The sequence below is a fragment of the Anas acuta genome, chromosome 2 (genome assembly GCF_963932015.1).
Source record: "Anas acuta chromosome 2, bAnaAcu1.1, whole genome shotgun sequence".
Classification (NCBI taxonomy): Eukaryota; Metazoa; Chordata; class Aves; order Anseriformes; family Anatidae; genus Anas; species Anas acuta.
In genome coordinates this window covers 137,898,312-137,910,374 of record NC_088980.1, presented here as the reverse complement: position 1 = coordinate 137,910,374, position 12,063 = coordinate 137,898,312, and the positions used below count along the sequence as shown (strand labels likewise).

Here is a 12,063-nt window from a genome sequence, read left to right as displayed (position 1 = left end):
TACAAATGCTTTCAAAAGTAACTACTTTTTAATGTACACCTTTGCTTCCGATTTCTGCCACCTGTTTTCTTGTCTTAGAATTACAAGATTTTCCTCACATTCCAAAATCTAGAATGCCCTAAAAGCAGGCATCTAACGAAGTATGGCTCCTGTTTCTAAGAATGTGGAAGGTGACTCCAAACAAGTTATTGCTAATAACAATGGATGTGCCATCTGCCTAGACAACAGAGCACTACGTTTTTAAGCCCACCTCAGCTGGGAGATGGAGATAATGCTCTTACCTAACTATGGTGTACAGTAAAAGTCCGGGCAGAGAGATTATTCTGCAAAAATTACCCCGGAAAGGCAACAGTGAAGATATGCAGATGTTGTATCCTGAATTTCTCATTCAATACCTAAGACATTCAGCTGCAAAAGAAGATACACTTACATTGCAAGACTGGATCTTACAAGCAATACTTGTTTTATCCTGTAACTTTCTCTGATGAATTAAAACGTCAGGAAGCAGGAATTCAAATGAAGGTCTGTCCTTTTGCAGCTGTATTCCCCAGTTTCTAGTTTAGAGACTGAATCTGGATTTTGCTGCTCCTCTTCAGTCCTGATTTTTGCACTTGAAGCTGCATAGTTCAGATTCAATAAGAAACTTGGAGGTGTTCAGCATGTAAGTAAGCCAAAAAATTAAGATTACAGCACTTAGGAGGTGGCACAAATGTCCAGTCATGTAAACTTTAACTGACATGACTGGGAAAAGTGTTGTTATTAGAATGAGACAATTATTATGGCCAGAGAGAGATCTGCAGACAAGAACTATGTCTTTGTACTCTTGGAACTGGAAAACTCCCATTCATTTGAGAGACATGGATCAACATTTAAATACAGGGCGAAACCTGCAATCTAAAACTTTCTAGTCTAGTATAGTCCTATTCTATTCCATTCTTACTCTACTCCACTCTTCTCTACTCTTTACATTGTGTTCATCACCATAACAGCACAGTGCATTTTTACAAGTGATTAAAATAACGTGATTAGCACCTCTTATTGTCTGATTCAGAGGAGAGAACAATACTATTATTACCATCAGCATTATCATCACTATTATTAGGCTTGCTTCTTATTGTTATGCAATTGTAGTAATGAAGACAGAGCTGAATAATTGCACTTAATGTTTGGGGTGGAAGAAACTTTTTGCTAGTTCTTAGCTCCAGAAGAAATCCACTCATGAACAGGATAGATTTGCAAACTCCAGCTGTATGGAGATATAAATTGCAGCTCATGCTAAAAAAAAAAGGTCACAATGTTATTTCTGCCATGACAGTACACGAAGGTTTCAGATTCAAGTCTCTGAAGATGACTTTCTCACCTTGCATGCAGTAGATACCTTTGTTCAGTCAACTAAACAAGAATCAACATGACTTATACCTGGATTCCTGAAGCTTGCACACATGGATAAATTATAACAAAGTTCAAATCTAAAGAGCAAGCTAAGTCTAATAATATGCCAGAATATTTCTTTTCTAATGTATGTGCATTCTAACACAATTGTTTACAAAAGCAGATCTATTTTTGCTATTCTAAAACAGAACTATGTACAACACTATTCTAAATAGTCTCTACATACTAAAAATTCCACACCAAAAAAAAAAAAAAAGAAAAAAAAGTACATCAAGCACACACGCATTACAAAAGCATGAAATGTGTTTTTATAGTCTCATGCTTTCATGTGGTTTTCCAAACCCTGACAAACCTGGCTCAGAATGGTGTTTCTTTTTCGGCAATAGCTTTTCATCAGTTATTGTACCATTCACCTTTTTCTGCTGGTCCTCCCATGTAACTTCTAGCATAAACCAAAAAAAATCAGAAATATTATATAACTTACATTATAAGATACCTAATACCATTTGGGACAACTTGATCTAAACAAAATACTATCATTAACACAGAAAAAATTAGATTATTTATTTAATTTAGAGGCCTGTGATGAAGAGGTTTAGTCAACAACTTAAACAAGGAAAAGGATATACTCTATGTAAGTTAATGTCTATGTAATACATCAGATATTTCTCTCTCTTTTATATAGAACAATTGTGAAAAAAAAAATAAACAAAACAACAAACACTGGAGGTTATTTACACAATAACTCCTCCTATTTTAAAAATCTAGAACAGGATATTTTATAGCTTCTTACAATATTTATATATTTATCTGAATTTAAAAAGGCATGCAAAAATATTTTAGTAGAAAAGACTTCACAAATTCACAAAAATTCAAACAAACAAACAAAGTAAAACCAAACCATTTGACATGCATGTTGTTTTTAAATTGCAAAAGTATTTTTAACAATAAATTGAGTTAAAAATATTTAAGCCGAAAGTAGGTCAGATTCACTTTTAAAATCTGGAATTTGATTTAAATTCAACCTGTATTTTAGGCATATTGAGACACTCTTCCTAATTACGGTTCCTATAGCCTGACACCAGCATTTCTGACCTATCTGCTCATGAAAAGAGCTATGGATATAGGCATGTACACTGTCCTCCAGATAGGGACTCCATTTCCTAGGATTGCAAGACTTTAGTCTTTGTGACAATGTCAGATATTTTTGGTCTACATTTAAATTCTCTACCTTCTGAATATTAAACTGTGTGGTTATCATAACACTACGCTTTAAAGCTTTTGATAGCTCATGTCAAAACCAAATCTAGCCCAATCAATTAGATAGATTAAATACCTTAAGCTCCATTTTTGCTTTGGGCTGTTGTGAAACTGCTTATTTTGCTGATCCCCCCCAAATGCAAAGGTCCTTACAGCCATAAAGCATGGGTATAACCACTTATGTAATCACAGAAATAGCTAGTGATGGAGAAGAATATGCTAGATATGGAGTACATTCTCAATCTTGTTAATTAAAAAAAAAAAAAAAAAGACATAAAATTATATTAGCCCATGACATTTCTTTTTCTTCATTATTTGAGCTGTGTGGATATCTGGAATTCAGAATGTAAACATTTAAAAATGTTATCTGCAGTTATCCTGTAGCCATCTTATCTATGGCTGTTGTTCTACAACAGGCTGCTGTCCTGTGAAAGGTGGCTTTCACTTTTGAAAATGATGGAGTTGTAGCCTTCAAGTAATAACACATCAATAACATTTTCAATATAATGTTTTTAGGACACCACAGATATGCATGTTGAAACACAAACTGATACCTTTGAAGTACTGTGTGTAGCACTGAAATTCAGAAGGCACATTCTGTTTTGAAACTGTGGAAATAAAATCTTATGTTTCTTCCTAACAAAATTTTGATTTTATGATAAACATCAAATAAAAATATAACTCTTTGAATAAATATTTTGCCATGCCTTAAAAGAGCAAAACCCATTATAAAAAGCAATATAGGCTACTTTTTAATGCTTATACTAAAAGTGATAGTATCACCATGTAAATACTTTCAGAAAAAAAGTTTCAAGGATCCTTCTACAGCTACAGTTATTCTTACAACATTAAATTCAAGTATCTGTTTCATTTTTTCAGAAGGTAAGTACAACTCTTAGACTGAGTACATGGAGACTGCAGGTACTTGAGTTCGGATCAGATGAAAAGCTTCATTGACTTCTGGAACAATGCAAGAGTTTGGCTAGTATTGGTTAGATTGCATTATAGTCTCTAAAATCTCTCTATCTCTCTTTTATTTTATTTTATTTATTTTTATTTTTATTTCCCCCCCCCCCCGCAAGGCACAGGGCCACCTTCTATTCCCTTGTTTTAATCAAAGCTTCTTTGGCCAACTTATAAATATTTGGAAATAAATCTTCCCATTTTCTAATTTATCATTCACTTCTCACCACTCTCACTTCAAAATGAATTTCAATCTGTCTTCTGTTGTGAGAATCAGTTGTGACTAATGAAAGACATAATAAAATCATTGACCTCACAGATTATATAAAAGATGAGATTACTGAGTACAAAAATTATAGTTATTGAAGCACTGTTGGGGCTAGAAGGATTTGACAGGTGCACTGATTCAGATTTCTTCCTATCAGTATGAACAATAAAATTGTTAAATGCGGTTGTTTCATTAGATGCCGTTGTTGCATCTACCCCCGGGCACCAGCACCACAGAGCTGTGCAGCCAGGCTCTCCCCAGAGCACATCAGGATGCTACCTGGCCGTGTGCCTTTCGCTTCTGAGAATGACACTCGCTCATGCTGCCTGGGACAGGTGGGTGCACTCCACTATACCTACTGATAAGAACAAACTCAGCATTTATTCCACTTTTGTTTAGAATATTCGGTGTTAAAAGTAAGGAAATAACATAGAATTGTTGCGGATCTCCAGCTTTTCTGATTTTCTAAATATGTGCTCTGAGCTCCAGTTATGTCGCAGCTGAAGCAGAATGATGCTGCAAGCTGCAGAGCTACAAAATGATGCAGCAGAATACCAAGATGCTAATGACAGAGGGTTTTCTTATGCAAATACTACCCCCTCCCTTCTTTTCTCTGCACTACAGACAATAACATTCCTTTTCTCAGTTACCCTTTGCTTGAAAGTTTCTCTCAAATTTCTTTTTTTATTAAATCCACTCAGCTTTTTTATTCTTTTCAGCTCCAAAAATTTCTGTGAAGCAATTTTTATCAGTACATTTCGAGTTTTAGACTTTTAATTAGCTTATCATAAAGTCTTCACTTTTTCACTAGGACATACTTAATGTAGTCATCTTTTCCTGCAAATGAAAAATTCTCAGAACTTCTATTTTTAATGCTGTAAGTTGAACACTCAGAAAGGAATTATATTCTTAATAATTTATGGTGACAACTACTTTAAAAATGAGTCAAAAGTGGATTTTGCTAGTGCTTATTAAACACGAAGCAGCACAGTGAAAAGCCATTAGAACTGTGGAATAAATTGTCAAAAGCTAAGAAACTACATTTTGAACCAGATGCTCATGATTTTTAACTCATGCATTAAGAATACAAGGAGAAGAGGAATTAATTAGACTTATTTTAGAAGAGGCTAAATTCACATTATGCAAGTTTTAATTTACAAAGCAAATTCCCTAAGAAAATAAGAAGAGCTATAATAAAATATAAAAAGAGATATAATAAAAGAAAGTCCACCAAGAGGGAAAAACTCCAGCTTTGTCAAACCTCCACTGGAAAAAGTGGAGGAAAGCAAATGGCTTTAAGTCATGATACGTGAATTGTGCCAGATGTACTACATTTTATAAGGAATGAATCCAATCCCACCTAACACCACTGTTAATGGCATCAAGGCCAGCTCCATGTGACACAAAGCCAGCAATGAAGGAACTCTGCTGCTACTCCTACATCAGGGGAACTTCCAGATACCTCTGTAAAACAGGGCTGAGGTTCCCCTACCCTGCTGTAACAAGAACTAGACTCTGGTCTGATACCTAAAGACAAGACTCAGTGTCTTTTTCTATCAAAATTTGAGCAAGACCTCCCGCCTCTGCAGGTAACATCGTACCAGTGCTTCACACCATACCTGAGGACACCACTTCTTAGCCTCTCCTATTTACGCTGTAGCAGGTCATCTAAAGTTTTTTCTCCATACGGAAAAGAATACTCAAAGAAAAGAACTTCACATGAAACTAGTTTGCAAACTGAGCCAAATCAGCAAATGAATGCTGGTATATGCTAACAGCATTTTAAAATAAATAAAGTGTTGTTCTTAAACAGCTATTTAAGCATCACTTATATTGAGGGTTTAACTAATGCAGCACTGCAATAAAAATGCTGACATATCTTAATTATTTATTGTTTTCATCTCATGTTCATTACTGAACTATACATCTTGGAGAAAAAAAAATAATAAAAATAGTGGGCTTCATTCCCTGGGGCTGCAGTGGGAATACATTAAAATAACTTTAATGGAAGTCATTAGGTAGGTAATAAAAAATATTGCCATGTAACTACATTTTATATTACCATTACTAGTGTAACAAAAATTATAGTGCACTGTAGGTTATTCCTTTACTCCAGAAATATTTTCTTCAAATTGACTTCAAGGCTACATTAATTATTTGTAGTTGTAAATCAATTAACAGTTCAAGTCATCCAGTAGTAGTCTCATCTCATCATATTCCCTAGCAGAAAACATCATCAATTCCAATCTAAACTTATTTTCCAACTGTCTTAGTAGTGGGTCCTTCTACATGGGGAATAGCATAATCATCTTCTATTGCTTAGTCTAGAGCAGAATGTTAGATACAGTCCAACAACATCACAGAGAGAACTTGTTTTAATACTACAGTACACTAGCGAGTAGAGTCACAGCCTACCTTTAGCTAAAAATCAAAGTATCACTTGGTTCTTTACTAAATATAACAGACTGCCAAACATGAATAAACAACAGAAAAAATTAAAGGAACTGTACCAGAAGAATAAAATAGTCAGTTAATGGTACATTAAATATAAATATACCTATATTTAAGAAGGTATATTTAATTATCACAAAGCAAAGACATTATTTTTAAGCTGCTATCAAGGCTTTTTTCCAGGATTGTTTGGGGTGGGGGAGGATTTGTTTGTTTCCTATCTTCATATATGTTTTTAAAATACAGCAGTTTTGCTCCCTCTTCTGGTTATATGCCAGAAACACATTAGAAATGAATACGATACAGCTGGCCTGTTGGCCTATTCAGAACAGGCTTATTTTGAATATCTCCAAAGAGTAGCTCTACTGAATCAGCTGTTTGGATAAGCACTGCAGGGTTACCTTGACAGGACCACTTTAAGGCAGGAGGTGCAGAGAGCTTATGAGGGAGATGGAGATACCACACAAAGATACCATTGATGTTTCTGTAAGACCCTGAGGCACAAAACACTGGAGACTGGGAATCCAGCATCCTGGATAAGCTCTGCAGCTTTGCTAGGTATTTGTTCTGCTCAGGTTCCTTTCCCCAGCATCCACACCTAGCCTGCTAGGGACAAACACTAGGCTAGGTGGATTTCTGGTCGGACCTGGTATGGTCCTCATGTTGTTATGAAGGGTAAGCAGAAAGAAAAGTCAAAATATCTCCAGAGTCTTATGATTAATTAATTTAAATAAGGCACATTACAGGTAATGACCAACATAAACATGGAACAAAATGCAAGCTTTTGCTCTGCACCTCTCTTCTGTGGTCTCTATTCAAGTTTGCATGCCCTTGGTTATCAGCAAGTGCTCCGTGCACGCAAGGAGATGTGAACAGACTACAAATCCACCCAGCAAAGTGCAGGATGTAAGGTTTAATTTGGTTTATGGATTCGGTTTTATTTTTCAGGCTATTCTGCACATATATTCCATGTATGTAAGCTCCTGAAACATGTAATGTAGAAGAGGATTTCATGAATGGAAATTCTCCATACAAATTCTGAAATGTAACAATGATTCATACAAAAGATTTCTTGATATCTGGAACTAAATAATGTTTGCATCTCTGTCATAAACATGTGACTATAGTATATATAACCTATCATTTTCTTGAGCAATCTTTTTCTAATAGTTTGTTATAACCAACATGTTATTCTACTCTATTGGATATTTAAGCCCCTGGTTTGGATACTATTTCTTATGCTTTCTGGGCTATTATGATTTTAATGGTCTTCTTGGCAGGGCACAATGCTTCTTGGCAGGGCACAAGTGCACATGAGCAGCTGAGAAGTTTAGCTGCCTTCTTGTGATAAGGGGGAGCTGCCTGAGAAGCCTGAGCTAGCTTTAGAGTCCTTCACCAAAAAGCTGGAAAAGCTGGAAGAAGCCTTAGCCTCCTCTGCCTTTATTCAGGAGCTTTTTCAAGTTGAGGTTCTTGCATGGTCCTGGGCCCTGTCCTGCTTTCCGTGCACTGGGGGCTGAGGGACAGGGTGAGGGGATGACCTGCCTTGTGTCACCCCTGCTGCCCCACTCCTGGCTCTGGCTGAGCTGCTGGCATCTTATGGGTGATTTACTTCTGTTTTGTGTTCTTGTGGGGATTTTATTCCACCCCTTTTCCCAAAGCAAGGATTGCAGTTATGTGCTTTCCTACAACTGGAGCAGCCTCAATAGCTCAATACCTTACTTAAACCTTACTTTGCTTGAACTAGAATTTAATTAAAATCTAGTATTACCCTCCCTAAGTTCTCATAACACACATAAATTTGTAAGGTATACTCACGGCACACATTAAACATAATCAGTATCATTCTTCATGCAAAATTCAGAAGCTGCCATGGTCTCTTAGCAAAGCCTGGATTCCATGAGCAGGGAAATCGAGAGCACACAAGAGACTCATGGCTGTCATGTTTAGTAGTTCAGGCAAGGTGTAAGCCCCATTTCCAGGAATCCCACATGGTCTTAGATGGAAGAAGATGCTCAGGTCTGCCAGCAGGATGAGAGTCCCTTTGGCGTGACAGCAACACGCTTAGTTTTCAAAAAACATGTGTATCCACTAGTTCTGCAAGTAAATCTGGGACCACTTCTTTGACTGGGGCTCCCTTATTCTGCCTGGTTTGCACTTCAGTCACCTAAATTCTTTAAATCGTGCCTAAACCATGCAGAAAGTCTGGAATTCTATTTTGTGAAATGTCCGTTCTAGCTCTTGGGCATCTGGACTGCTCACAGCGTGGTGGGGCTCCCGTGCGCTTGGAAACTGGAGTGCAGGGAAAGGGCACAACTTGGTGACTTGGGTCTTGTCTTGGTATAGACTCACCAACCAAATAGGCTCCAGACACTTCTGAACCTGGGAGATAAAAACTGAGAAGCATTCCTGATTCCCACAAAATAGACAAAGCTGTTGTGTAATTATAAAAAATACTCTAAAGAATGAGGGAGCTGGTAATCCAAAAGGCTTTAAGTTCTGCTTCAGTAACTACAGCATCTTTTATGCACCTAAAATTAAGGCAGTAGAAATTAGGTAGAAATACCAGGAGCTTTCTCTTCCAAACATAAATGATCAAAAGGTGTTGTACAAAATACATGAAAAAAATAATAAAAATACCTGAGGGAGAATTGTAAGAGATGGTGTGGTTTTTTTTTGGTAATAAATATTTGAAATCAAATATTAGGCACAGATCACTCCTCTGGACTGAAAGAGCTCTGGAGAAGGATGTTCTAAACCACAAAATGTATTAACGCATCTTTAAAACAGGTTAGTAAGATTTAGTTTTATCGTGCAAAGTACCTCTTTCAAGCTTTCTCTATAAAAATTGTTTTGTGGAAGGAGTGGAAGATAAAGCAAGAACAAAAACAGCTTTAGTCTGACTTAGTAACTGATTACTTGTGTATCAACCCAGCCAAGTCAGCGGCAAAAGCCTCCAACTTTATCAGTTAGAATTTGGATCTTAGAAGTATAACTCACAGAACTCTTTGGTAATAACAATGAAATACGTTTATGGCAGCTGACTTCCAGCTCTTGAATTCACTCAGAACTACTTTGGCACAGCCTCCAGAGTTAGAGAAATGAGACCCTGCATTGCTTTACGAACCGCACCCTTTCTGCAAAGGCACCTCATGCAGTCTGTCTGCAATGTGTGAGGGGACGAGTGAAATAAGCAGAGTATTAAAAATAGTGTTTCCCACAACAGGGTGAACCATCGCAGGCAAAACTGAATCCTGGCTCTCCCTGGTACCTGTGTTCTCCCTGCTACATGAATCTAGCAAAGAGAAAGCTAGGAATAGCACAAAATAGTCTAACTGGGGCTGTACTTTGCCTGGCCTCCTGATAGAGATGGAATTGTAAGAATCAATATCCAGATTTTAATAAAGCCAAGACACTGTCTAGACGGTGTTTCATTCACTGGTAGAAGATATTGATGAGATAAGGTTTAAATGTAATAAAGCTTTAGAAGTACCTGGATAAATCGTAACACATTCCTTCAAAATTGTCACAGCACTTTAGCAGCATGAACTCAAAACTGCCAAGTAAGCTGTGGTTGTTCATTGCAACTTCCATGTTCTATTATTAGGTAATAAATCTATATCTCCATGTCAACATTTCAGTGCTTTGTATTAAGCTTATTTCTACAGCATTTGGAATAAAATATCAAACATAGTAAGAACTAAACAATAGAGATGATTGCTAATAGTATGAGACTTTTTTTTACCAGGATATTCAAACTAAAATTGTCCAGCTTTCCTCTGATTAGCAAAAATGTGCCAAACTTGTAAAATATATATCCAAGAGAGGTAACAGCATATAGCCCTGGTAACACATGGAAGACAATGCAGACAATTTCGTAGATGTCTGTGAAACCTACTTGGGCTCGTAGGGCAAAGCAAACTGAGAATTCCTAAATGAGCAGAAGTACAACTACCCCACCTGGTCTAAATAGGCAGCACGATCACATATCTATGTGGTGTAAACTACATACTCAATAACCGTAAAAACAATCTTTCTGGAACTTTTGATTCTAAGAAAGATTTTAAAACCACAGTTGAAAATACTTATTCTAAGAGCAAGAACAACACATTAAAATTGAAGATACACGAAGTTACTAATTTTGAACTAGCAGAACTACAGAACACACACACACACAGCAAAAACTAAGTAAATGAAAACACCCACAATTCACCAACAATACCATCACAACTTGCCTTTTCTCCCATTAACAGGTGGGGTTTGATGTTTTTCCTCACAATCTTTATGACATTAAAAACAGACAATGATGATTAACAACAGGAACAGATACGATGATGAACAATATAACAAATATTTTGCAATACACACAAATATTTTGCAAAGTATGTTAGCAAAATTCCATGCAATATGCTTGAATTAACACAAAACACACAGAGTGAACAGTACACACACGAGTGAACAACACACACTTAGAGACAGAATCACAACAAAAGCAAGAATACGTACATTGCACTATAATGTAAAAAAGGGAAGGCTGAGATCTTAAAGGCCACTTTGGATGCTTTACTGCAAACTACAATTAAAGAAAAAGTCCTGCTTTCTAGCTGCCAACTCTTCAAATCCTAATATCCAGATTTCTGAACCAGTAATAAGTTCTATCACAGTAATTATTTCTGGCTTTAAGAAGAAAACAGCAATCCATATTTTCTTCTATTAAATACCAATGGAAGCAGAATCCAGGTCATAGGATTCCAGATGAACTGTGATTCAAGCAATTATTGTTAAGTAGGGACGGGATTTTAGGCATTGGTAACTTTTCCTACCAGCTAGTGCAAGATGAGTTTTTTTGCTGAGCTTATTATTTCTTTGGGCCTGCTGGAGCACCTGATTCTCTCCACATAACTGCAGTAATAACTGCACCACATTATCCTTCTCTGGGCTGTGCTCCTTGGTTTTGAGGTTGGTACCACACTTTTTTATTACCACAATTTTAGACAGCTAAATTTAGCATTGATCTAGCCCCAAATATTTACAACCAGAAAAGCTACTCTGTGCTGCTCTTCCACACCCACAACAGTTGGTGTAATGTCACAGAAAGTTATCAAAAGGGATAACAAATTATTTTGTGAGAAAATATTTAACTTGAAGAGCAGACCAGGCGTGACCTATTAACAGTGCATGTAAATGCACATTTAAGTTTTTATGATTCTTCCTTTGAGAAAAAAGAATAATCTAAGAGCAGGAAAAAAAAAAAGATAGATGAAAAACTCTTTTGATCTCTGCAGGGCTGTGTGTTTTCTGAAATTTGAATGTAAAGTTGTATATTTTAATCACATGGTATTTGAGTTCAAAAAATATTTGCATCTATTTGATTTGATCATCAGCTCTTATCATACTAACTTCCTTTGTCTACTGATTGAAGTGTCTTCCCAGCTCAATGAGAGACATTATGCAAAATATTCTAAGTACTTCAGTGTAATGCTATTTGTTCAGCATCATCAGTCCACCTACACAAACTAAAGAAGAAGTGTCACAGCACAATAATATTTACTTCCTTGCCTGCCAAAAGGATAAATGAAAAGTAGAGGGTAACACATTTAAGGGGTGTACACTCAGATCTGGCTAAGGCTGTAACCTTATCATAGTGACAGAGTACTTTCAAAGAGGGAGAAAAAAAAATAACTGCTTTTTGCAAGTTGAACTATTTTATGTATTTACGAGCTAGTAAATAA

At 36.4% G+C, this 12,063-nt stretch overlaps 1 protein-coding gene across 50 annotated transcripts in view; it reads right to left on the bottom strand.

Annotated features, from left to right (window-relative positions):
• Positions 1 to 12,063, bottom strand: part of RIMS2 (regulating synaptic membrane exocytosis 2) — a 447,566-nt gene that overhangs the window by 110,818 nt on the left and 324,685 nt on the right. For 24 of the 50 annotated variants that reach the window (XM_068672466.1, XM_068672422.1, XM_068672424.1 and 21 more), the window contains one exon: positions 1,745 to 1,834. The exons of the other annotated variants lie outside the window; for them this stretch is intronic. In XM_068672466.1, the coding sequence (XP_068528567.1) occupies positions 1,745 to 1,834 (90 nt within the window). The remainder of the gene's footprint in view (positions 1 to 1,744; positions 1,835 to 12,063) is intronic. 50 annotated transcript variants of the gene reach the window in all.